The following is a 26,565-nucleotide window of genomic DNA, read 5'->3' as shown; positions in this document are numbered from 1 at the left end:
CTGGTGAGGAGCAATTCCCAATGATGATACTAGTCATCCATAGTGATGCTTGAGGGTTCCAGCTCCTGATATCACAGGTCCCCTGGTGTGATTATTTTGATTGGAACAGTGTACTTATATTTAATTACCTGAAGGGTATAGTCACTCTCAGGGACATTAGCCATTGTCTACTGCCCACTGACCCCTGTAACGGCCCTAAATCCAGGATCTAAGGGCTCCCCTGAACCTAGCTCGTCAGATTCTTTGTGACCCCAAGAAGACAACAAGAAGAAAGAAGAAGGGCTTCTAAGCTGACCCCCAGCAGAGAAGATTTCAGACACCAACTGATGTGCCCCCATCCCTACCAGCCTGTCTACAGCTTCTGAAGCCCCTGCTACAAAAAGACGATGCATCCTGCAGGACCAGCGACCTCTAGAAAACTCCAAAAGGACTGCCTGCCCACCAGAGGACCAAGATCTCCAGAGGACAGTGGCCCTGTCCACAAAGAAACTCCAGCAAAGGACTCCAGAACCGCCTCAGATTCGCGAGTCCTGCCCACTCTGCACCCGTCACCCATGGCCCGCATCCAGGTGGCCCACTGGTCCCCAAGCAATTCTGACCTAGTGTCCACTCTGGGTTGACCCCTCCTGACCAACACAATGACGCTTGCAAACTAAATCCAGAGGATCCCCCTGCCTGTGAAGGATGCAGATAAAGATACCCGACACCAAAAAGGTACCCTGCACCCGCAGCCCCCTGGCCCTGGGGAACCCGACCTCCAGTGCAGCAACGTGCAGCAGGAGGCCCTCCTCTTTGCCCAGCCTGTGGTTTCCCTGAACCGACCTTCTGGACCCAGCCTGCAGCCTACTTGTGACCTTCGGAGTTCCCCTATTCCAAAGCTTTGGGAGCCCAGTGCTGAGTTTGCACCCTACACCTGGCCGTCCTTGTGCTGATGAAGGTGTGTTTTTGTTGCCGACCTGTGGCCCCCCTCTGGTGCTCTCCTAAACACCCCAGGTCTGCCCTCCGAAGACGCGGGTACTTACCTGCTGGCAGACCCAATTCTGAGTGCCCCCAGTCTCCAGAGGAGCCCATTTTAATGACGAAGACAGATTTAGCATGGTTGATCTTTATCTCACCATCGGTGGTGGATTCACTGTCGACTGGGTGGAGTACATCTACGTTATATCAATTGTTGGTGCCTGTTGACTGGTCATCTACGATGGAAGCGTTGACAAGTGAATCATCAACGAGAGACCCGTCGACTGAGTATTTGCCACCGGCGAGAGTGTAGACGATGGGGCAATGTTTATCGTCCATGGCACCGGAGTCGTAGTCGTATATGATGACTTTGTTGACGAGAAGGATGCTGTCTTCGACACTCTCGTCGTCAATGTCCTTGTCTACAGAGATACCGTTGATGATCCTTCCGTCGGCGGCGCTGAAGCTGGCTTTTTGAAAACATGTTTCACTTGAGGTGGTGGTGTTTGGGGGCTCCGAAGTTGATTTCTGACAGGCTTTGAAGGGAAATCTGACTTCTTTTTTTCCTTTGCTGGATATGTGGCACGTTTGTGAGGCAATGTAGGTGGGCTGTGGTATTTTTGAGAGTCCTCAGAAGACTTTTTAGATGCCTTTTTTGGAGGTTCCTGAGAGGTAGGAGTTTCTAGAACCTCTCTAGCTAGTTTCACAGGTGTTTTTCTGAAGATGAGGTGGAGGAGGTTTCACTTTCCTCATCAGAGACAGGGTTGTGTCTGTATTTGAGCCTCTACAGCGAAAGAAGAAGTCGTCCTTCATGAACTTTCAAATTCTTTGTAGAAAACATACAACACAACTTGCAGTCTCTTGTTTTGTGCTCGGGGTAGAGACAATATATGCAGTCTTTATCAGGGTCATCTATGTGCAGCCTCTTCTTCTTGCTAGTGCCACAAGGTCTAAAGAGCCCCTTTTTTGGTGCCTGGGACATGATGTAAGTCAGTTTGAAGCACCAAGTTGTACAATTTATCTTTCAATGTAGAAAGAATAAAAAAAAGGGTGAAAATCCTTTTTGAAGCCGTTGTGACAGAAAAAAAACTGACCAGAGCTTACCGGAGATTCCTTATTATGACGTGTGGTGGAAAATCTGAGGGAAAGCAGTTTCTCTCAGGAGGGTTCTAAAGGGTGGTGTGACCTTGGTTGACTCTTAACTTTGGTCCTTTTTATAAAAAAGGACTATGAGATGTTACTAAACTAAAAGACCTAGGGCCTATTAGTTATATGTCTATTGGGACATTGCTTTTCTTAGGTACCGGGGACTCCCATCTCGACGACGGGAAGGATTCAAGCATGTGAATCTATGCAAGTTCCAATACTGGAGTAAAGAATGTTGTATTGCTCAAACAGGAGACAACTGTGTACCACCATATTTACCATGAGCTCAAATATGCTATGTTGGCGCAATGCTAAGACATCACTCTACAGTGCAAAGGCGAGTGAGCAGTGTATTTCATGAGGTCTGTACTGAAAGAACACCCTACAGTACACATTTTTAAGTGCAAACAACCACCCATGGGTAAGCCCCACGGAAGTATCAATTGATAGTCAGATTGCTCGCTGTTTGCTCCCGGTTTAATTTGGCGCTGGAACTGCAGATAAAGCCTGGTTGCACAGCTGTAGAAGATCTGGCTTGACATGAAATTCTGGTGGTGTTTATACTCTCCCATCCTGTTTCTCCCATACTAAAGTTTATTAGCCCTTTCACAATATGCAATACAATGCTGTTACTCGTTTTAACTTTTGGTGCAAGCAAAATTAGAGAATGACGGTATAGCAAACTTGGCAGGTTGTATCTCGTCGACAAGCACCTCTGGCCCCAGACTACACCTTTGCTTTAAAACACTAGAGCAAACCTGCTGACTCCCAAAGATAACTGAGTGCTCACAGACATCCCTCACAAGGACAATGCAACTCACAAGGCTCAATTTCATATAAAAACCTAGCATCTAGTGCATGGACAACATAGAGACAGTGGGATTATATTGCGGTCCCAGACAGTACTAGCCAAGCTGTTTTCCCTGAAAATACTAATGTTAATTAATTGCCATTTTTACTTTCCTTGGATTAAGTTCCATTCTTTTATGAAGTCATAGACCTAGCTGGACATTGAGGCCCATATTTATACTTTTTTAGTGCCGCATTTGCATAATTTTTTTACGCAAAAGCGGCGCAAACTTGCAAAATACAATTGTATAAATATAAAAAGTATAAATATGGGCCTGAGTTTATTGCGTATTATTTTATTGTGTCATGATGTGTCTATGTTCGAACCAATACAGCCTCCTTAAGCAACCCTTGACTGCTCGCTCGATTGTGCTGCTTCCGCAGAGTAAGCGAAGGAAAGGGACGGATGCAACTTGGAACATTGACCAGGACGCTGTCCAGTAACCACTGACTTTCTCAGAATCCCAAGGAATTGGCAGTTTGGTCTTTCTCCAACACAGCCTCAGCCCTTCAGTTCTGTGTTTGTATTCCAGGAAGTAGTCCCCACCGGAATCATACAGGTTCAGGAAGTGTCGCCATGGATATTGCCGCACTCCGGCTTCCCACTTCTTTCCTCCCTGAAGCCTACCACTCACAATAGCTATTGTCTAAATGTCTATTTTTCCCCTCCCCCAACTGCAAGTATTCTGGGAAGCCTGATAATGCTGGTTCTGTAAGCGTAAGAACAGGTCACCGCTAAACAACAATTTGGGGTGGGGCACAATCACTCACATGTAAGACTCAATGAGCACTGTCTCTGACCTACTACGTTCCATTCTGGACACCATGTCTGGAGTACTTAGTCAGGCTATGGAGGTTACACTTGGAGTACTGTGCTCCGTTATAGAGTCACCTTGTACAGCTGTGGTTCTTAGCCTGTGCTTCGCGGTACCCTGGGGGTCCGGAAGGCCTACTCAGGGGGTCCGTGACTGTTTTACTAAATTAAATGATAGTAAAATAAATACAAATTAATAAAGTAAATACTATAAAGAAGCAAAACTGAAAATTTGAAACCTTTTTCTATATCTGATTGTGAATTACACAAAATATTTCAATAGCTTGGCGTTTGCATGGTTTATACTTGTTTTTGTATTTTCGTATATATTGTTTTGAGGTTCAAATCTAGAAAACTGCTTATGCAGGGGTGTTCGTGGCTTCCAATAATGACTCAGTGGGGGTCATTCAAGTAATGATTCACTGGGGGGGGGCCTCAGGAGTCATTGTTCTAGAGTACTGAGACCCTTTCTTAAAGCCACACCCTGAGTATTTTCCAGCTCAGGAGGCCATAGCTTGAGTCATGTCTCCAGTCCAAGAGCTTATAACAAGAGCACTGTGTCCTTCTCTCAAGGCCTCCTTTGTAATACTGCTCCTGTGCTGGAGGTCTTGTGTTGATTTGGGTAGACATTTCTGGAGGCCACATTTATAAAGAGATACAAGACAATCTGGACAAAAGATGGGAATCCAAAACTGTGCAAGTGGTGCATGCCTTGATGACAAACAATTAGAGAGGGTCAGTAATGTAAACATGTTACACCGGAAGAAAGGAAGGAGAGAATCATGTATATTCATACAGCGAACAAACAGTTCACGAGGCTGCATCTGCCATCAGAAAAATATTTCTATAACAAATGCCCAAGGTCTGCAAACAAATCAGCAGGTTCCACTTGACAGGCAGTGGCTTCTGAAAGGGCAGTGGGGCCAGGTAGCAGAGTCAGTGTCAGATCTCTTCACTCCGGCTGGAGTTGGTGGCTAATGTGCTTTGGATGAAAAACAGCTTCAAGAAAATGGTTCTGCTGAAAACTAATGTTGATGAATTGCATATCAAGAAGGAGTTTCACCAGGTTGAGGACACCATCCTGCTAAAAGCCTTTCTTGAAAAAAAAACATTTCCTAAGGCTGTTTTTTCAGCTCTTTTAAGGGGGTCTCTCTCCCCCTTAACCAGAGTTGCTTTTCCCTCTTTTTTTAAATGGTCCATTTCCGCGCATTTCATGCCCCTTGAGATACTCCCTCTTGCGTTACTCTATTTTGTGTTTTCTTTTTTTTATAAACTACCTAGTCCCTCTGCCACTTTTCTCCTGTTTTTTTTTATTTTTTGCAAATCCCTTGCTCCTGTTAACGCTTTACTCCCTCCCCCCAGTTACCCTACCATCTGTTTTACAACTCCTTACTCTCCCCTTTCTTTTTCTTTTTTTTTTTTACAAAAGCCTTACTATCTCCCCGTCCACTTTGTCACGCTGTTCTTTAAAATGAACAATGACCATTTCCACAACATTTTTCGCGAAGTTGTTTAGTCATTTTAACTTTAAAATGAAGTTTCGTCAGCCTGCTTTCGAGACAGTGACTTTCTTCATTCTAGAAATTTGTCAGAAGGATGGATTTAAACAGGAGCACTTCCTCCATTGGAGTGTAAGGGGCGTTACTCCCTATATTTGTTGCCCCCTGATTAAATGTTTAATTAAAAGCTGTTTTTTCCCGGCCGCAGTGGTTTTATTTTAGCGGTGGGCCAGGTTGGGTGCCTTTCTTTGTAAGTGGAGGCGGGCAGAGGTTGGGTTTAATAGCCATTTGATTTGAGAGCAGGCTGGGTCTAACCTTGCAGTGAAGTGCGCATGTCGGGTTGGACGCATATCTTTCTGTGACCAGCATGACATGCGCATTTGAGGCCTCTCCTTACTGCATAACTCATAGCAAGCTGGGTGATGAAAGTCACAACCCCTGGTCTCCTAAGCACTGCTAAGTTTGCCTGCTCCAACCAAACCTAATGCTGCTATTTGCAAACATAAACAGCAAGAGAGCAGCATCTGGATTGGCTCAGGAGGCACAGGGAGGCCTCTCGAGGCAAGCAGAGTACCGATCATGTGCAATTCACAATATCTTTCATGCTGTTACCTTTACAGAAAAGATTTATTTCTGCATTTCAAATGATAAACGTGCTTTCGTGCCCCATTAAGGCGTCAGCAAGTGGACAGTGACCTCTCGTCTGGCTGCAAAGTGGGCAAACTTGCACAATTTGACACCATGGAACAAAGCGCTAGTGTGACAGTGAAGTGGGGAAAAAAGAACATGTGACAGTGCTCACAGTTTCCTTCATTTGTTCACCCCATGTAGCTGTAACATCTAGGATGCAAGATATGCCAAACTTGGGGGCACATGCACGTACCATTTTTCCTGTTGCAAACGGCCCGATTCACAGAATCGGACCGTTTGTGACAGGAAAAAAACATTTTGGTATGTACAGAGCCTATTTTGTGATTTGATAATCTATATACCGAATCGCAAAATAGGTTTGCAAGTCGCAATTAGGAAGGGGGGGGTTCCCTTCCTAATTGCGAGTCGCAGTGCAATGTAGCATTGTTTTGTGACCGTGAATGTGGTCACAAAACAATCGCAGTTAGAACCAGTTTCAAACTGGTGCTAACCCATTCGCAAACGGGAAGGAGTCCCCATACGACCCCTTAGCCTTTGTGAATGGCAGCGAAAACATTTTTTCAGAGCAAAAATTGAAAAGAAACTTTTCATTTTTGTTTTTGAAATGCATCTCGTTTTCCTTTAAGAAAAACGGGCTGCAATAAAAAAAAAAAAAAATGCTTTATTTAAAAGCAGTCACAGACATGGTGGTCTGCTGTCTCCAGCAGGCCACCATCTGTGTGAGAGCGGCCATTCCAAATGGGGTCGCAAATTGCGACCGACCCCATGAATATTCATGAGGTAGGTGATTTGCAACCCCACTGCGAATTGCAAACAGTGTAAAGTACACTGTTGTACATAAGGTTTTGCAGCTCGCAGTTTGCAACTCACAAATGAGTCACAAATTGCGAGTCGCAATACTCGGGGTCGTACATCTGGCCCTTGGTTCCTTGCAGGCACTTTTGATTGCAGCTTTTTCTCGCCCCCTCGAAAAGCGAGCAATGTAAACCACTTGTCAGAACACACAAAGACCAGGTAATAGAGGACTGATGGGATGGGTGGTGGTGGTGGTAATAGTGATATATGGGCTCCAGCTCTAAACTTTGGGGAACAAATCCCAGCCTTGCCTGATGCTCGCCTTTCTAAGCATGGGGTTAGCAGATGTGCTTCAAAGGAGGAGGTTTAGTGGGTGTTGTTTGCGCTGATCTCCCCTTGCTTGGCCTTGAGGTGGGTGACAGTCTGACTACAGAGCACCAATCACGAATCAAGTCGACAGAAGAGCGCAGCACAACCTGACTGTGCAGCCTGTGCACAATGTTTCATTCGCCCACAGACAGAAGAGCTTGCAAGCGCAGTGATAAGTTCTCGTTTTGCTGGGGTTGTTTTTTTGCTAGCCAATAATCATTTTCTTAACAACCCCTGCCAATGATATCCTATCTGCTGGGTGTCAAAACTTCATTTATACCTGCCCTTCTTCCAGCCCTGCATTCTTCCTTCATGTGCAGATTCCATTTTGGGCCCGAGGATGCTGATGGTAACTAACTGCATCGGGTCTATTGATCTGGTCTCCCATGGAGGATGCTAGTGGTGCTGGAACAATTAAAATGCACCATTTGCCCACTCTTTTTTCCAACAAATTCTCTTGGGGAGAACCTTTCCACACCCCTTTAATGTCAATCAGGCTTGGCGACATAACACTTACCCCAAAATGTTTACGCCCTGCCACTTTTTAATGTCACCAGCAGCCACAGATAGTTTTACCACTTTGCCTCCAATATTTTGTGTCATCATCAGTGACTGCTTCTCCAACGCCACAGTGCTGTATTTATTTACTTATAGGTCTTGATTTTCTGCTGCAAGGCTTCAGGTGAGTTACAGAACCTGTGCAGTTCGCGTTGCCATAATTTAGATGATTTTTAAGGATGAAAGGTCTCATGTTACGGAGCAGCTTCATTTTGGGTCTGGCATCTTTAGTGTGGAGGTCGAGAGGGAGAAACCTATCTAGTGTGAACCGAAGAGATTTGTCCAAAGGTAGGTGTTTAAGGACAGTAGCTTAGTAGTCCACTCTGGAGGAAGGGTCTCGGTGCTTTTTGGGGGATAGTGGGAGAATTCAGAGTTTCATGTTGCCCATCCATGAGCTGATGTCTGAAAGGAGCTAAGCAGATGTTCAAATGATCAATCTTGAGTTAAAGGAGCCTATTGTCCACATAATGATGGAAGTTGATGCCTGCGGTGGAGAAGCCCTCACACAAAGTCTGGACTATAGACTGATGGAAGTCAACACCTGTGCAGAGAAGCACTCATACAAAGGTTGGACTATAGACTGATGAAAGCCAATACATGCGGTAGAGAAGCACTCATACAGAGGTTGGACTATAGACTGATAGAAGTCAGTACCTGCGGTAGAGAAGCACTCATACAAAGGTTGGACTATAGACTGATCAAAGCCAACACCTGTGCAGAGAAGCACTCATACAAAGGTTGGACCATAGATTGAAGGAAGCCAACACCTGTGCAGAGAAACACTCATACAGAGGTTAGACTATAGATTGAAGGAAGCCAATAACTGCAGTAGAGAAGCACTCATACAAAGGTTGGACTATAGACCGAGTAGCAGGCTGGCTGGTAAGGATAATCACAGTACTTCAAATTGACTATTTGAGGGAGCCGCTGAGCTAGTTGAGTGCGTATTGGCAATATCCATCTGTGATATTGGAGTGGTAGAAAGAACAGAGGACTCTTAGCAGGTATTTGTACTATTGCTTATTATGGATATCCTGTCTAATACACGTTATTCTACTTCCGAGGAAGCTTGTCTCCACCTATGCAGGCCCTCTGTTGTCCTACACTTGAAAGCCCTGCTTTTCCTTACACTTCCTGTCCAGTCCCTGTGGCGGATTGTGGCGTCCACTCTCCTGCATGTGGACCTGAAAGGATTACGTACTGCAGTTGACAGTGTCCTCCTCACAAACTGACACCATCTTGTTCTTTACAATGATTTGTTCTGTCATTACACTGCCACCCTCTGTGCTGTGGGACTTTATTACCCCCCCCATCCCACTCTCTGCCATTCGCACTTAGGTTGTGCCTTGCCTGTGTCTCCCTCCCTCTGCCCTGGCATAGACATTGACATCACCATAAACACAACACCCAACATCAAAGACACCTACCTCGGTTGTCAGTGGCACCGACCTCGGTGTTGCAGTGTATGAGTTCCTCCACCATGTTCTCTACGGCCAGGCGGGTGGCCAGGATGAGTGGGGTTGAGCCGTCATTCATGCGGGCATCAAGGTCCGTCTGTCGACACCGGATCAGGATCTGCAGAAGCACAATGGGGTGTCAGGCCCATTCTCGTGTCATTAGGCCATGGCTTCAGGTCACTTACTACCAGCCAGAACTGCATCCTACCGCTAGCTACCCACATCCATTCAAACACCTGCTTGATATCAAACCATTATCTATTACTCCTTACATTCAATCACTTATTCTATTTCTATTTCCTCATGGATTTATACACTGCAGCGTTCACCCAAGAGGTGGCTATCTTGGCGTAGTCAACTGACTGAGTAGCAGTAAGTATAAGTAACTACTGGATACTTAGGTATTTAATGGAGTTTCCAAATTCCAGCAGTTATGGATGGAAGAGCATTCCAGGCCTGTGGCATCCAGCTGCACCCAAGAGAATTAAGGCAGGTGCTGTTCGAAGGTGGGTCAACCACAGCTTGTTTGAAAGCCTTGGTTGAGTGCATTACTTTTATAAGAACCTTTCCTAAAAAAAGTCAAATCACTTTTGAATGTTTTAGCTAGACAAGGCGGAGCACAACATTTAATCGAACCGCACACTAAATATTTCTGCTCTAAGTTATACTAAGTACTGTTAAATCATAGCTCTATCTAAGAATCCAAGGAATTCTAGCAGCCTTTCCCTGGTCAATCTGCTCATTGGTCTACACATTCATCAACTTGCCAACAATCTAATTAATTATGTATCATTCACATCTGTCTGTACACTGAATCAATTGCCTGTCACTCTGCCCCAGCTGTGAAACCATGTATCTGACCACACACTCACCTACAAGCATCCATCAACGTATACAACCTATTCAATTGCTACTTGGCTAACAGTCAGTAAAGTGAGCATCAGATTATCCACCTATTCATCAAGTCCATTTTCCACCTGAACACCCATTCACAGTCATCTATGCTAGTATCCACCTACCAAGTAGCTCCCACTTTCAACCTGCTTCATCCCTCCAACTCACCTCCACTGTCTCCTAACTCATGGTAAATGCTCATTTGATTAAGTGATCAAACTATGTTTGGTGCCATATCTATGAATCTGAACCGCAGACACAGGCCATCACATGAGTACCTGGAATACACCAAGAGCATCTGCAGCAATGGCGGTGTGCAGTGGGGTCCGCCCCAGCTTGTCCTGTAGGTTGGTGTCAGCACCAGCATCCAGCATGCACTTGGCTGCGTCGGCGCGGGAGAATCGTGCTGCCAGGTGAAGGGCTGTTTCGCATGTTGAGTCTGTCTGGGCATTTAAACTTGCGCCTTGGCTAATCAGATCAGCGATGACCATGGCCGATCCTTCCAAAATGGTATCCTCGCTGTCGTCAGCTGCTAGACCTCCCCCGGCGCAAACTGCTGACATTAGAGGAGTGACGCCATCTGTGGGTAGAGCAGGGAGAAAGGGTTTGGTAAATACCTGCCAAACAGGTATGGTAGAGTTAAATCTGAAAGTTGGATGTGACATGCATTTTTCCGACACCTTCCCCCTTGAAGAGTATGTTATTTATCTCTAACACTCTCTCTCCATAGTTGGTATCCTTCATGTATCAATTTGAACATTAATCAGTCAAAAGATGATGGGAGGAATGCTTTCAATTTGTCTAAATACTGGCAATCGCTCAGGTAGCATCCTAACCCATCGCTCACCATGCCACCTAGGCTTGGACTCAGCCATATGCAAATCAGTCTTGACCCTGCCCCTCATGGGAACAGTCGACTGTAAACTGCCAGGGCAGGTCCTCCATGAACTGGAACACAAGCAATCCAGGACTGGTTTTGTCCTTGTTTTGGGCTCATCAGGCGGGTATAGCTTGGTTCCAGTGACACAGTGTGCCCATGACCCACATGTGGGCACGCCCATTTGAACATTGCCTGACGTTAATGTTAAAATCATGGATTTTAGCTTGGCACAGTAAAGCTAGACAATAGACATATCAGGCCTACAAAAGTCCTCAACACTACAGTTATGTTTAATTCATCAAAGTATAATACCATGAAATTACTTAAAACTGTGTGCATACATAGACACACATGCCCCTCAGGGTGGCGCATGGGCAGACCCAGTAAACTAGTGTTAAAGGTAAGTTACATATTATCCATTAGACCAACACTTCAACTAGTGTAGCAGGTAAGTGACATATAACCCAGCATTGATCGTATCATAGCTCCTCGTGTTCTTGAACAGAATTGAAAGTGGTTACCTGCTGGGAAACCCCAGAAACTTTCTCATCAATGGAAGAGGTTCTTTGATACCGCCTGGCTAACTTGAGCATTACTTCGAGTACTGGAGAACATGCAGTGCATGTAGAAGATATGCATTAATGTCTATGCGGCATCTTCGAAAATCTTCTCTAGTGGCACGTTACTTGTTTGCCATGAAATTGATGCATCACTCTTTAACATTAAGTGCCTTCTCTTCCCTTTACTGATACAGGCATGTTGGATTTCCCCTAGCAGAATTAAATGAATGAAACAATGCACTTGTCTATGCGTGGTTTCAAAATAGGCCAAACCCTGTGTGCTGGCACAAGGCCTGAAACAAATCATGTTATAATTACACTAATATTCAACCTTGTCAGTACTCTCTCGGGCTGCGATTAGGAGAATGTTCATAGGAGGGAGAAGGAAGTGGGAGTAGTTGTGTGTTTGCATGTGTGCATGACTGTGCTTGTGTTTTTGTGTGTGTCTGCATGATGTTCAGGCCACTGATGCCCCAATGCTGTACCTCTAGGAATTTGGTGGAGGCCCCAGCATAATTCCAGTGTTTAACCTGCCGCTGGGGTGGGTCTGAGCTCTACCTCCTTGAGACAAGCAGTTTATTAGTTTTCTGTTATGTCCCCAAACCTCCCTCCATACATGATTGCAATAGTAGTTTTAGGTATTCTTTATCTGGAAGTATGGCAGCAATGCCTCTGGGCTCTCGTCTCGCTGCCACCATCACTACCAGAAAAAATGGTGACTGCGGCTGTGATGGTGGCTGTCCTTATGAGAGATTCCGCCCCTCTTAGGGGCTCGAGGATCTGCACTGTGAGGGTCCATGATGAGATCATGCAGTTAACAAGGAATCATGGGGGTCATAAAAAAAGACAGCGGCATGGGCAGTACAGGGGCCCCCAGGGGCCCCAGGACACCGCTTACCACCAGCCTCTTCCTGGCGGTGCAAACCGCCAGAAACAGGCTGGCGGTAGGGATGTCATAATCCCCAGGGCAGCGCTGCTTGCAGCGCTGCCCTGGCGGATTATCACCGCCGGGGCTAAAACGGCGGGAAACCGCCGGGGCTAAAACGGCGGGAAACCGCCGGCCCCGGCGGTGCGACCGCGGCGCTACCGCCGCGGTCGTAATAAGGGCCTCCGTACCGCCAGCCTGTTGGCGGTACGGACGCTACATTACCCCTGGCGGTCGGAGACTGCCAGGGTCGTAATGACCACCCTTGTCTTTGCTCTGTAATGGGATACCAGGGATCTTGCCATCTTCTTAACTGTTTCTAAATCATTAGAACAGACAGAAGGGAGCCACTGGCATTAATGGGAGGTTTCTTGTTAATGTAGGATCACAGTCGACACGTTCACCTCTTTCCCATTTGAAGATTTAGGGCGCTTTGTAGAGATATAGCCTTCTCTTGCGGTTATGAAGCGACTTAAGAAAGGAGTATCTCAAACTGGAGGCAGAAGAGGACATACCTTATTATACTTCTTTACCTAAAGAAGCATGCGCAAAAAGAAAAGACGGGGCTTGTGCGATAGTTTGAAAAACTGTCAAAGATCCCAAGATCAGGTGTCAACAGCATGGTGTGGAAACATGCAATCTGACCTCCAAGAGGAGCCCTCTATTACAAGGTGTGCTAACCAAGTTTCGCAAGGCTTAAACAGACACTGCTTTAAAGTTTTTCCCAATTTAGAAAGCTGAAGTAATAGGTTGGCTCTTAACAGGAGAATGGCCTAAAGGTATTGAGGCAGCCGAAGTGGGAAGGTCCTACCATTTCCCAAAACCTTCCTAAATTTCCAAAAATTGTAGCTGTCAGATAAAGTTGAGCTTTGTTTTAGCAGGAAAATAATTTGGAAACAAGAGTTCTACAAAGGATTATTTGACTCTACATGCAGCAGATGAATCTTCCAAGGCTTGGGGTTGGGGTTACGTTCCCTTCACTCTTTGGTAGAGGTGATTTTGGCCTAAATGAGATTGATGGGCGACTGCTATATTATTCAAGTACTGAGAATTCTGGACCTGTAATGTAAAATATTACAAAAGTGTGAGAATGGATAATGTTAGAGAACCTGAAGAATTTAGTCCATGAGGTTCTCTGCCTTTACGAATCAAACCACCAGTAAAATGGTAATCCTCTTCAAAAGATTTCACCACAAATCAATTGACTGAATATTTTCCTAAGGTATAGTTGAACAGACACTGCAGTCTTCAAGGTCAAGTAGAAGGACTTTAATGACTATAGCTTCTATGCATTTAGTAGCCCTAATGACATCACAAAGATATTATTTAGGTATCTCTGCTGCCAAGAGAAATTCAGCTATGTCGTATAAGTTTGGGAACTTAAACTTTCAATGGGTTATACAAAATATGTTACTCTATGAATGATCCAGTGCTGGACATGGCACCACTTACATCTAAAGTCCACTTATAACTTCAGAACCACTCAAAACAACATCCACATGGGTCTCACACATACCGAGATGAGCTGTCCTCAATACTACCCCCTCAGACCTCATGCTCACCCACACAAAGATGAGGTTTTCAACACCAGAGTCCACTCTCACCCACTGGGCCCCTGAATGACTAAAATGGCAGTCAGCAGATATTCTGACAACTCTTTTTCAATGGAGTACTTCTAAGGATTTGCATAACCATGGGTTAAGCAACAGTCACCCTCTTCTTACCTGCATGATTTATGTAACTTGTAAGAGAGCTGTTGGCGTACCTGGGCCTCTAACATCCACGTCACGGCACTCCGGGTCTTCCTGTGGCGGCGTCAGTGCAATGGATTGTGGGATGTGGACCCCAGCCTTGATGTGCTTCTGTGTCCACTGGCGGTGATCCAGAACAGAGGAATCCTCATCCAACTGTAAAGAGTTTACAGGTGAGAAAGGACTAGGCTAGTATGCGGTATAGACCTCTTTCTTTGTAACTGTGACAGGCGAGGTAACAGGGAAAGGGCACAGCTAGCTAGATAACCAGGGTGTTTTCCAAAAGGCCACTTGCTCTTAAGGACTTGGAAGCCTAGAGAAGAACTGGTGTGGGCTGGCCACGATAAAGCAGGATAACATGATTGTGCGCTAAATCAGTAGGGGGTCATTACAACCTTTTGCGCTTTGGAAAGAAAGCAAAACCCAGAGTGCGCTGGACAATTAGATTACAGCATGGAGACTCAATAGCATCTCAGAGAGGTTCAGTTGAAACTAGAAATGGCGGAAGGTATTAGATTTGGAGACTGGCATTGTTTAAGGACCGGCTTGAGAGGGGGTGGGGGATGGACAGTGAAACTCAGTAAGACAAGTCTTCGGCTTAAGGGACAAACTAAAGCTCCCAAATTCCTCTGGGTCATGAGCTGAAGTGCAAACTTGGGAGAACAGAGCGTCCAGACCATCTTAAAAGTATGACCTCCTTTGAAAATAGCAAATGTCCTTATTAGGCACTCTTACCTTAGCCTTCCTGGCTTTGGGCTGACCTTCATCCTCAGGACTCGAGTACACATCTGAATCTTCTTCACAGTCAGTCTCTGGTCTTAGTGGTCTGAGAGGGGCAAAATAAGGGAAGAAGAGATGGCAGTGTGTCACTATGCCTGAGAAGCATTATCCCGCTGTTTCCACCATGCTTCCATAAGCTTGAGAGGCAGAGGGAGATGTAACTGGGTGGAGTTCAGTGAAAGGAAAACACAGAAGCTATGCAGGAACATTCACGGATGGAAGTTTGATCTGTTTGTGATGGCGCCAGGCTTAACTTGTGGAAACTTTCAGGGGCTGGTGAACAAGAGCTCATGGTAGCAGTAGATGGTAGCAGTGGAAGAGGCTGGTTGTTGGAAGTACAACATTGATGTGTGTGATGGTGCAAAGACCTTACTTTGCAGATGACCTACTTACTTCAACCCGATGGCATCCTCACCGACTGGCTCCCTCCGGCGACGGACATTGGGATCCCGGTGGCGACTAAACCCAGCAGGTAGCCAGAGAGCACCATGCTTGCGCTTGCGCTGGCGGGCAAGCTGCACCCCAAGGAAGATCCCCAGCACCACAGCCAAGCCTACTGCTGCACCGCTGTAGACAAGATGCCATGGTGGTGGCTTCGCCTGTCCATGAGTATCTGTAAAGATAAAAGCCCAATAATGTCTTAGAAGGATGTGAAACTGAAAGCAGCAAGCAAGGCGAGAGGAAGGAAAAGAACCACACATGCGCACAATTGTCTACCAGAGAGGAGATACTCTGCCATTTTATATATATATATATATAGTAAGAAGACGCCGGATCCTTCTGTGAAGTTTATTACAAAAAGTCCAGCCCCTGCTGGACTTTTTGTAATACACTATGCAGAAGGATCCTTGAGTGCATGTATCCGTATGTTTGCAGGCGTCTTTTTACAATATTTGTGTTTGGGAGCTGCGCCCGATCGCACGTGCCACTCCCGGTTAGGCGGCTTGGTTATGCGGCATTTGAACATCTTGCTATGAGATATATATATATATATAAATAAATAACAAAAAGTTTACACCGCACTCCACGAAGTCTCAATAGTGCAATTTATTTCAAAATAACTGTTTAAGAGTCTGGAGATGCAAGAACTAGAACATTGTTGGAAAAAATGCAGATTATATGCATAGATCAACAAACATCAAAAGGCAGGGGCCGAGGACGCAGTATGGGCAGAGGCCAGCCAAGAAATATACAATCAAACATAGGAAAATCAGAAGAGGTAAAAGAAAGAAAGAACTATCCTCTGCGCAACAGACAAAGGAAATAATAGAAGGTGTGGAAAAGATCGAAGAAGAAAAATTGGTGATAAATTTATCTGATCACATACTAACAAAGGAAGAAGAGAACGTATTAAACAAAGGCCTATTCTTTTGTCCTGAACATCATGTGGATAGGGTTGAAACTGAAATAGACACGTATGAGTTTATCAGAAAAATCAAGTTAGTGAAACATTTTAGTAAACATCAACCAAGATTGAAAGACAAACAAAACACACAGGAAGATGTGGGCTTAATAATCGATCAAATAGAAGATATGAAAGTCTGCTACGATTTAATGAATAATTTGGAAGATGATGAGATGACATCGAATCAGATATTGGAAACAATGGGAATCTCGACAAACATTCATGAATATAGCCATTTCAAACCAGCCTCAAAATTCTGTCACGTCCTAACTCCAGGAAATAAAGTGGATCTATTTTATGAAATGGTCATTAATTATTTGGAGAAATTAGAATATGTTAAATCTACCAAAAGAGGTGAAAATCTAACTATGACTGAACGGAAAGCTTTACAACAACTGGCAGACAATGAAAATATCATCATCAAACCTGCAGACAAGGGAGGAAATATGGTGATCCTTAATCGAAATGACTATGTCACAGAAGCAATGAGACAAATCAATGATAAAGAGAGCTATGAAAAATTTAGAAATTATTCTACTAATCACATACAGGAGTTGATTATTAAGAAGTTGGAGAAATGGCGGAATCAATCATTGATTAATGAAGAAGAATTCAAATATCTAAATCCAAGTCATCCGACTTTGTCTACCATTTACTTTCTTCCAAAGATCCATAAAACATTAAAAAAGCCTCCAGCAAGACCCATTATTTCTGGCTGTGGATCTCTGTTTGAAAATATATCTAAATATGTTGACTATTATATTGCTCCACTGGTTTCCTCTCTCAGTTCCTATATTAAGGATACAGGAGATTTCCTGCGAATAATAGATGACATTCAATGGCAATCAGGTTACAAGTTAGTGACAGTGGATGCAGTATCATTGTACACTTCAATCAGACATGAAGTAGGGTTAAATACATTGAAGTTCTTCTTTCGACAAAGAAAAATTGAAGAAAAAAGCCATTCGGAAAGGTTAGTGGGCATGGTGGAGTTATGTCTGAATAATAACATCTTTGTATTTGACAAAAATATTTACAAGCAAGTGCGAGGAACTGCCATGGGTATTTCTCTCTCTCCAAGCTATGCCAACCTAACATTGGGCTGGTGGGAGAGGGAAATAGCATGGTAGGATGGATATTCTGAATATGTGAATAAGGTAGTCTTATGGCTACGTTATATGGATGATTTGTTTTTGATTCGGAATGCACAAGGAGGAATTTGATGTGTACTTTAAAATCTTGAATGAAAATGAATGTGGTTTGAGCTTTACCTATGACATCAATGATAAACAAAATTGATTTCTTAGACATCAGAGTATATATAGAGGATGATCAAATCAATACAACTGTATTTCGGAAAGCAACATTCACTAATAATGTTTCACATGGGAGCAGTTTTCACCCAAAACCATTGATAAAAAGCATTCCATTTCGTGAATTTCTAAGAATGAGACAGAACTGCTCAAATGATAAAGAAATGGACAAACAATTTAGCATGGTGCAGAAACGATTTATGCGCGTGGGTACTTAAGAGCAAATATTGAATCGAGTGAGAAGAGGGCGAAAAAGATATCTCGACAGGAAACATTGATAGATAAGGGTGTGAAAAGAGGAAGTGATAAGGAGGAAATGTGTCCTTGTCTAATTCTCACTTATAGTAAGGAAAGTAAGGACACAGAATCAATATTTAGAAAACATTGGAAAATACTGAGAAGTGATCAGGATTTGGCAAAGAGAATAGGCTGCAAACCACAAATATCATATAGGAAGTCACGTTCATTAAAAGACACATTGGTAAAAAGCCACTATGTGGCACCAATTTCAAGAAATTGGTTGAAGAACGAGACAACTGGCTTTTATAAATGCAATAAATGTAAAGTGTGTCAGTTTGCAAGAAATACGAAAACCTATTTGGATTACAGTGGTAATGCTATACATATCTCACAGAGAATCACTTGTGATAGCCAATATGTAGTATACATGCTTGAATGTGAGTGTGGATTGAGATATATTGGCAGTACGATATGTCCGCTCAAGAAAAGGATCTTGGAACACACTAGAGTCATTACTAACAAAGACATGAGCTATACAATGGCAAAACATTTTGCGAGATCACATACTAATGATTGGAGATCGCTAAGATTCATGGGAATAGCGCAAATGAAAAAGAGTGAGAAAGGGGGTGACAGAATTCGAAAGCTACGACAAATCGAGAGTAAACTCATTATTCAGCTCTGCACTAAAATGCCTTATGGACTGAATATGGATGAGGAATTACATGTACATTTATAATTTCGAAATATGGAAAGACACATGGTAACAACAGCAACCATGTAGGGTGGTCACTGATTAATATCACTAAACTATATGACATTCTATTCAAATAATGATAGTCATCAAATAAGAGAGAAAAAGCATTCACTGATATTTATGTGGAATTAACAGAATAAAATATGAGATAAGAAAAATATTTAAAAATATCATAATGAATGAATCCAATAAATCTCTCAAGACCAATGTAGACACAAAGTAATTGTTATTAGACTGGAATATGTTGCAATATAGAAATAACACCACTTATATATATAAAAAAGACAAATGAAATAAATATCAATGGGCAACAGTGTTACGTATTTATAGCTGAAATAGTGAAAATTAAAAAAGTAAAAAGTAAACAGTAAATACAAACAGTCTGAAATTATAAATTAGAAAGGATTGGAAGAACAGAGAAGAACACAAGTGAACAGCATTCTGTATTGAAAATGGGATTTTTAAATTTAGAAAATCACTTATTTTTAATTGTAACATATGTAGACTACAATATCCATAATGCATTGTGTATGATGTAGTGATATTGAGTATAAATAGTAAAAGGGAAAAGGGACTCATTCACTGTGAACAAGACTCCATGGGGAGTTGAAACGCGTTGGTGGTTGTTATTTTGAAATAAATTGCACTATTGAGACTTCGTGGAGTGCAGTGAAAACTTTTTGTTATTTGTACTTTTCGAGAGTGGTCCTCTCCGTCACTGGGCACCGGCAGTGGAGTGGCCGCCCAGCAACTCTCAGACCACTTTGTTTGATATAATATATATATATATATATATATATATATATATATATATATATATATATATATATATATATATATATATATAAATATATGTTTGCTACATGAGCCATCATTTAGAAGGAAACATAAAACCAGGATAGGTAAGCTGGGACTTGCAGTGGTACTCCTGATCTACTCAAAAACTGCAAAATGTGGTGAAATGCTCAATTAAATGATTCATTTTTTTCCCATAACTTCTGGCCCTTGCTTCCTATCAGTTTTATGGGAAACCTGTTTTAAGGATCCACTACCCGATCCATTCATCCAACTTCTTTAAAAAATTGTACCGCTGCACCTGCAGGTTTTAAGCACAGAGGGGCATATTTATACCCCCTTTGCGCCGAATTTGCGTCATTTTTTTTCTTATGCAAATTTGGCGCAAAACTAACTCCATATTTATATTTTGACTTTGGACCCGTCTAACATCAAAATATTGGAGTTTGCACCATTTTTTAGATGCGCGAACCTACCTTGCGTCAATAAGATGCAAGGTAGGCTTTCCCATCTAAAAAATGGTGCTAACCCCATAGCCCCATATTTATCCCCCTGTACTAAAATGAGGCACGGGTGGGAGGAGGGGCTAAATAATGGTGCAAAGCTGGCTTTGCACCATTATTTAACGTCTAGGTCAGACCAGGTGTTAAGGGACCTGTGGACCCATTTCCATGGTTAAACACCATGGAATGGGTCCACAGGTGCACTCCTTAAGCCCCAGGAACACCTCCACCCACACCAGAGGGACACCGGAGGATGGGGGACCCCATCCCATGTAAGTAGGGTAAGTATAGGTAAGTAATTTTCAATTTTTAATTAAAGTGCCATCGGAGGTCCAACTTGGGGCCCCCTGCATGGCACAGCGTGCAATGGCCATGCCCAGGGGACACTGGTCCCGTGTGCTGTCCAATGGAGTGGTGGGCATGACTCCTGTCTTTTCTAAGATAGGAGTCATGTGGTATGGATGGTTTTGTGTCAGAAAATTACGCTAAGATGGTTAGAGTCATATTTTTTACTCTAACCAGCCTAACGTCATTTTTTGGTGCAAAACCTCCTTCTCCCATACTGCCAGCCCCACCCGGCAAACGTTATTTTTTTTATGCTAGCCCACCCTTTGCACCGGCCTGCACCATTCCATAAATATGGTGCCCGGCTGGTGCTCAGGAATGGCGCAAGCCGGTGCTAAACTTTTTGGTGCAAAACTGCACTAGCCCCAGAATGTTTAGACTTTACAAGGATTCTAGGAATAGCCCTGGAATCCTGCAACAATCACAGTTTTCCATGAAAGCCTTTGTGATTTCACAATTAGGTCCATGTCAAGCAGCTCTGCAGGTATAATTGTGTACAGTGTACATCTGCACATGCACCTTCCCATTAGTGTAATTTCACGTTCCTTTCCCCGCAGAGTCTCGTTTTGGGCTTGCTGGATTCCCTTCTGCTCTTTTCAGATGCAAGTTCACAACGATTTCCAAGCTAAGAATGGGTTGAGAAAATTTGTTTTCGAAATGCACAAACTTTCTAGGGCATCCTTGCCCTCAACATCTACTACTCGCCCATGCAAATTTACTACCAGGCAATATTAATTTGGCAATGGAGTAACTTACTCTGCTTCAGCCTCCCTTTATCCTGTTTTTTTTTTTTTCACGGGGGCCTCTTCCTCCTTTCATAGTAATTTACTCTGTCGCCTTGACTGCACCTCCATCCACCAAGTTATTAAATGACCGCCAAGCCAGAGGTCATTTAATAAAGCATTACCAGCAACTGCCGTCATAGTGGTTCCTGCCAATGCTTTTTGCAGTGTGATACACAGCTCCGTCAAGCATGATGGAATCATAAGGCAAAATGTTTCCTGTAGGAAAGTACCATCTTGCCTGGCATGTTACCCCCATATTTCACTGTATGTATGTTGTTTGGGCCTTGTGTCACTGGGACCCAGTACTCATAGTATGTGCCCTGTATGGTGCCTAACTGTATCACTGAGGCTCTGCTAACCAGAACCTCAGTGTTTATGCTCTCTCTGCTTTCCAGATTTGTCACTACAGGCTAGTGACTAAATTTACCAATTCACATTATCATACTGGTACACCCATATAATTCCCTTGTATATGGTACTGAGGTACCCAGGGTATTGGGGTTCTAGGAGATCCCTATGGGCTGCAGCATTTCTTTTGCCACCCATAAGGAGCTCTGACAATTCCTACACAGGCCTGCCATTTCAGCCTGCGTGAAATAACGTCCACGTTATTTCACAGCCATTTACCACTGCACATAAGTAACTTATAAGTTACCTAAATGTCTAACCTTCACCTGGTGAAGGTTGGGTGCAAAGTTACTTAGTGCGTGGGCACCCTGCACTAGCCAAGGTGCCCCCACATCGTTCAGGGCAAATTCCCCGGACTTTGTGAGTGCGGGGACACCATTACACGTGTGCACTACACATAGGTCACTACCTATGTATAGCGTCACAATGGTAACTCCGAACATGGGCATGTAACATGTCTAAGATCATGGAATTGTCACCCCAATACCATTCTGGTATTGGGGTGACAATTCCATGTTCCCCCGGGTCTCTAGCACAGAACCCGGGTACTGCCAAACTGCCTTTCCGGGGTCTCCACTGCAGCTGCTGCTTCTGCCAACCCCTCAGACAGGTTTCTGCCCTCCTGGGGTCCAGGCAGCTCTGGCCCAGGAAGGCAGAACAAAGGATTTCCTCTGAGAGAGGGTGTTACACCCTCTCCCTTTGGAAATAGGTGTGAAGGGCTGGGGAGGAGTAGCCTCCCCCAGCCTCTGGAAATGCTTTGATGGGCACAGATGGTGTCCATCTCTGCATAAGCCAGTCTACACCGGTTCAGGGATCCCCCAGCCCTGCTCTGGTACGAAACTGGACAAAGGAAAGGGGAGTGACCACTCCCGTGACCTGCACCTCCCAGGGGAGGTGCCCAGAGCTCCTCCAGTGTGTCCCAGACCTCTGCCATCTTGGAAACAGAGGTGTTGGGGGCACACTGGACTGCTCTGAGTGGCCAGTGCCAGCAGGTGACGTCAGAGGCTCCTTCTGATAGGCTCTTACCTCTCTTGGTAGCCAGTCCTCCTAACTTGGTGGCCAAACCTCCTTTTCTGGCTATTTAGGGTCTCTGCTTTGGGGAATTCTTCAGATAACGAATGCAAGAGCTCACCAGAGTTCCTCTGCATCTCCCTCTTCGCCTTCTACCAAGGATCGACCGCTGGCTGCTCCAGGACGCCTGCAAAACCGCAACAAAGTAGCAAGACGACTACCAGCAACATTGTAGCGCCTGAACCTGCCGGCTTTTTTGACTGTTTCCAGGTGGTCCATGCTCTGGGGGTAGCCTGCCTTCATCCTGCACTAGAAGCTCAGAAGAAATCTCCTGTGGGTCGACGGTATCTTCCCCCTGCTAACGCAGGCACCAAAAGACTGCATCACTGGTCCTTTGGGTCCCCTATCATCCTGACGAGCGTGGTACCTGGAACACAGGAGCTCTATTCAAGTGACTCCCACAGTCCAGTGATCCTTCAGTCCAGGTTTGGTGGAGGTAAGTCCTTGCCTCCCGATGCTAGACTGCAAACCTGTGTACTGTGTGATTTGCAGCTGCTCCAACTTCTGTGCACTCTTCCAGGATTTCCTTTGTGCACAGCCTAGCCTGGGTCCCCAGCACTCCGTACTGCAGTGCTCAACCTGCTGAGTTGGCCTCCGACGTTGTGTGCCTGTTCAGGTACTTCTGTGGGGGCTGCCTGCTTCTGTGAGGGCTCTCTGAGTTGCTGAGCGCCCCCTCTGTCTCCTCCTCCAAGGGGCGACATCCTGGTCCTTCCTGGTCCTCAGCAGCACCCAAAAACCTCTACCGCGACCCTTGCAGCTAGCAAGGCTTGTTTGCGGTATTTCTGCGTGAGAATACCTCTGCAAGCTTCATCGCGACGTGGGACATCTGTCTTCCAAAGGAGAAGTTCCTAGTCCTCTTCTTTCTTGCAGAATTCCAAGCTTCTTCCATCCGGAGGCAGCTTCCTTGCACCTTCATCCGTGGTTTCCTGGGCTCCTGCCCCCCCTGGACACTGTCGCGACTATTGGACTTAGTCCCCTTGCCTTGCAGGTCCTCAGGTCCGGAAATCCGTTGTCAGTGCACTGCTGGTGTTTGTTGTTCTTGCAGAATCCCCCTATCACGACTGTTGTGCTCTCTGGGGTTAGTAGGTGCACTTTACTCCTACTTCTCAGGGTCTTGGGGTGGGGTATCTTGGACACCCTGACTATTTTCTTACAGTCCCAGCGACCCTCTACAAGCTCCCATAGGTCTGGGGTCCAATCGTGATTCGCATTCCACTTTTGGAGTATATGGTTTGTGTTGCCCCTATACCTATGCTTGCCTATTGCAACCTATTGTAATTCTACACGGTTTGCATTACTTTTCTGACTCTTACTTATTTTACCTAATTTTGGTTTGTGTACATATAACTTGTGTATATTACTTACCTTCTTACTGAGGGTACTCACTGAGATACTTGTGGCATATTGTCATAAAAATAAACTACCTTTATTTTTAGTAACTCTGTGTATTGTGTTTTCTTATGATATTGTGCATATGATATAAGTGGTATAGTAGGAGCTTTGCATGTCTCCTAGTTCAGCCTAAGCTGCTTTGCCATAGCTGCCTTCTATCAGTCTAAGCTGGTAGAAACACCTCTATTCTACTAATAAGGGATAACTGGACCTGGCACAAGGTACTTTGGTACCCACTACAAGCCAGGCCAGCCTCCTACATTTCCTTTTTAATTTTCAAAAACAAAATCCTGGAGCATTTTGATAGTTTTCACTGCCACTTACCGCCAGGGTTTTCCTGTCAACCTCCCACAGCCCAGGTGTTTAATAACGGTGGAGTAGTTTACGGAGTAGTTTCCGCTGAGTTTAAACCAAAGGTCCCGACGCATTTAAACTGGATATGTGGACCAGTCTTGGTGGTATGGATACTCAGTTGCGACAGAGTATCCATGCTGCCAAGATATTAATCAAGGCCCTTCTTCTGACAATTATTTCCCCGCCTCACTTCAACTGCTGCATTACTTCTACTACCATTACTGAGACAGAGCATTACTTCTATCAACGTATTAGGACTTTGGGTTTTTAAAGTAAATTTAAATTAGCATTAGGATTAGAATAAGGTTCTTTTTTTAAATGTAGATTAGTTTAATTTAAATTGATAGAGATAGGGTGGAGTAGCAATACTTTAATTTTAAAATATAATAAATACATTTCATGTAGGATTATAGTTACTATTAACTTAGCTTTATATAATAAAATGTATTATTTGTTCATATAGTATTAATTTAATTGTGTATACTTTAAAGTAATTTAATTTAGGATTAGGGTCAGTATTGTTTAATTTAATTTATTTCAAATTAATTTCATTTAGGGTTAGCATCAGGGTTAGAATGAGGGTACGGTTAAGGCTATGATCATCCTGAATGTGGCCTCCAGAACCTTACAGAATGCTTTTGTAGTGGCGTTCAAAACTGAGCACAGTAGTCCAGATGCTAGCTCCAGAACCGGACATAATTATCCAGACAATGCGTCATTGGAGATGTATACAACATAACACAAAGGGCCCAATTACGACCTTGGCAGATGCGATACTCCGTCACAAAAGTGACAGATAACCTGCCCGCAGTATTACAAGTTCCATTATATCCTATGGAACTTGTAAAACGGAGGGCGGATATCTGCCACGTTTGTGACGGAGTATCCCATCCGTCAAGGTCGTAATTAGGCCCAAAGTCCCTTTATCTGCTGTTTATAACTCTGTACCATCATATCCCTCTTTATTCTCCTTCCTTGATGCACTTCTCATCACTAGTTCTAAGCCTAGGCACATGACAAAGATCCACATTTTCCATCACCTGGGCCACTCTTCCAGGTTTTCCAGGTAACATATAATCTCACCGTTCTTGTGTTTCCATGCTCCGGCACATCCCAACATAAGTTCTAATTATACATAGCTGGCAAGAAGGTTGAGCCAGTTAAGCTCATACTGCCGACATGCACAGGGCCGAATCAGACAAGACTGACTCAGCATTACATCCATTTGAAATCAGTGAAAGACGGGTTTTTAGACAGGGTAATAGCAACAATTATGTATAACACTTAGAAACAACAGTGTCATGAAATGCTTCATAAATGCACATTATTAATACTATTATTCATTTAGCAAGGTAGAAAGGAATGGAAGGTCCTTCCTTGTATTTTCTTTTTGTGTATAAAATGTGCAGGTTCTTCAACCACAATGTGTGAACACAGGTCAAATATACAGTACATAAGAACCCTCAGATATGATGGCAACCTTAACTATCATGATGATAGTGCAAGAAAAAGGAGAGGAGGACCTGTCTAGACGAGTCCCTGAGATGATTGCAGCAATATAAATGCACAGGATGCTGAATGTGATTCCAAGTGTGTCGTGGAAGGTCTTCAAGTAGGAGAAGGGGCTCTTTAGAGCTGTACTTAAGTTGCATAGACATTGACTAGTCCACAATTGAAGGGGGAGAATGCCTTAGAGTAGGGACAACTTAAAGGTGAACAGAACGATTAACATTCATGGCCTGTATGATATGGAACCAACTAGGCTTTGACATAAGAGCTCTTCCCACTCTTGAGTCTTTCATGAAGTCCTGAAAGTCCCAGCTAGTCCTATAATTTTCACCTTCCAGGCCTTTCTGCATTGTTTGTAGTGTTTGCATTATATGCATTAAATGTTTACAATAATATATAAGAAAACATTATATCATTAAGAACCAGTGCAGGCTGTTGCAAGAGCAAGGTGACATATCCTACCGATATCCACATGTTCATGGTGAACTGCCACCACTGGAAAGGGCAGCAGTGGTGCCAGGCTCCCACTGGCCGCCAGTGCTGCCAGGAAAAGGGCCATGCCTTCAGCCGAAGTCAAACACAGCTCGCCAGCATCGGAGCAGGACCGGCTGTCAACTTCTAATAGCACAATGTACCTGGAGAGAGAGGGGTAAGAGTGGTCAGTGCCTTCAGTACTCAGCTGATGCTTAGGAGTTGCCCACTACTTGCTGAAGTTCTTTCCTAGCATGACCCCACCTATGCAAGGATGATGCACCAACCAACAGTAAGAAGACAGTACAAATGGGCAGATTCAAAGCATCTCA

At 44.1% G+C, this 26,565-nt stretch overlaps 1 protein-coding gene across 1 annotated transcript in view; it reads right to left on the bottom strand.

Moving 5' to 3' along the window:
• Positions 1–26,565, bottom strand: part of NOTCH4 (notch receptor 4) — a 264,289-nt gene that overhangs the window by 17,670 nt on the left and 220,054 nt on the right. Inside the window, exons 25-30 of the mRNA XM_069237252.1 lie at positions 26,225–26,397; positions 15,279–15,498; positions 14,841–14,931; positions 14,120–14,261; positions 10,268–10,569; positions 9,066–9,213 (exon numbers count right to left, since the gene is read on the bottom strand). Of these exons, the coding sequence (XP_069093353.1) occupies positions 9,066–9,213; positions 10,268–10,569; positions 14,120–14,261; positions 14,841–14,931; positions 15,279–15,498; positions 26,225–26,397 (1,076 nt within the window). The remainder of the gene's footprint in view (positions 1–9,065; positions 9,214–10,267; positions 10,570–14,119; positions 14,262–14,840; positions 14,932–15,278; positions 15,499–26,224; positions 26,398–26,565) is intronic.

This window comes from Pleurodeles waltl, chromosome 6 (assembly GCF_031143425.1).
Source record: "Pleurodeles waltl isolate 20211129_DDA chromosome 6, aPleWal1.hap1.20221129, whole genome shotgun sequence".
Taxonomy (NCBI): Eukaryota; Metazoa; Chordata; class Amphibia; order Caudata; family Salamandridae; genus Pleurodeles; species Pleurodeles waltl.
Note: the sequence above shows the minus strand (reverse complement) of the source record. Positions and strands in the feature narration are given on the sequence as shown.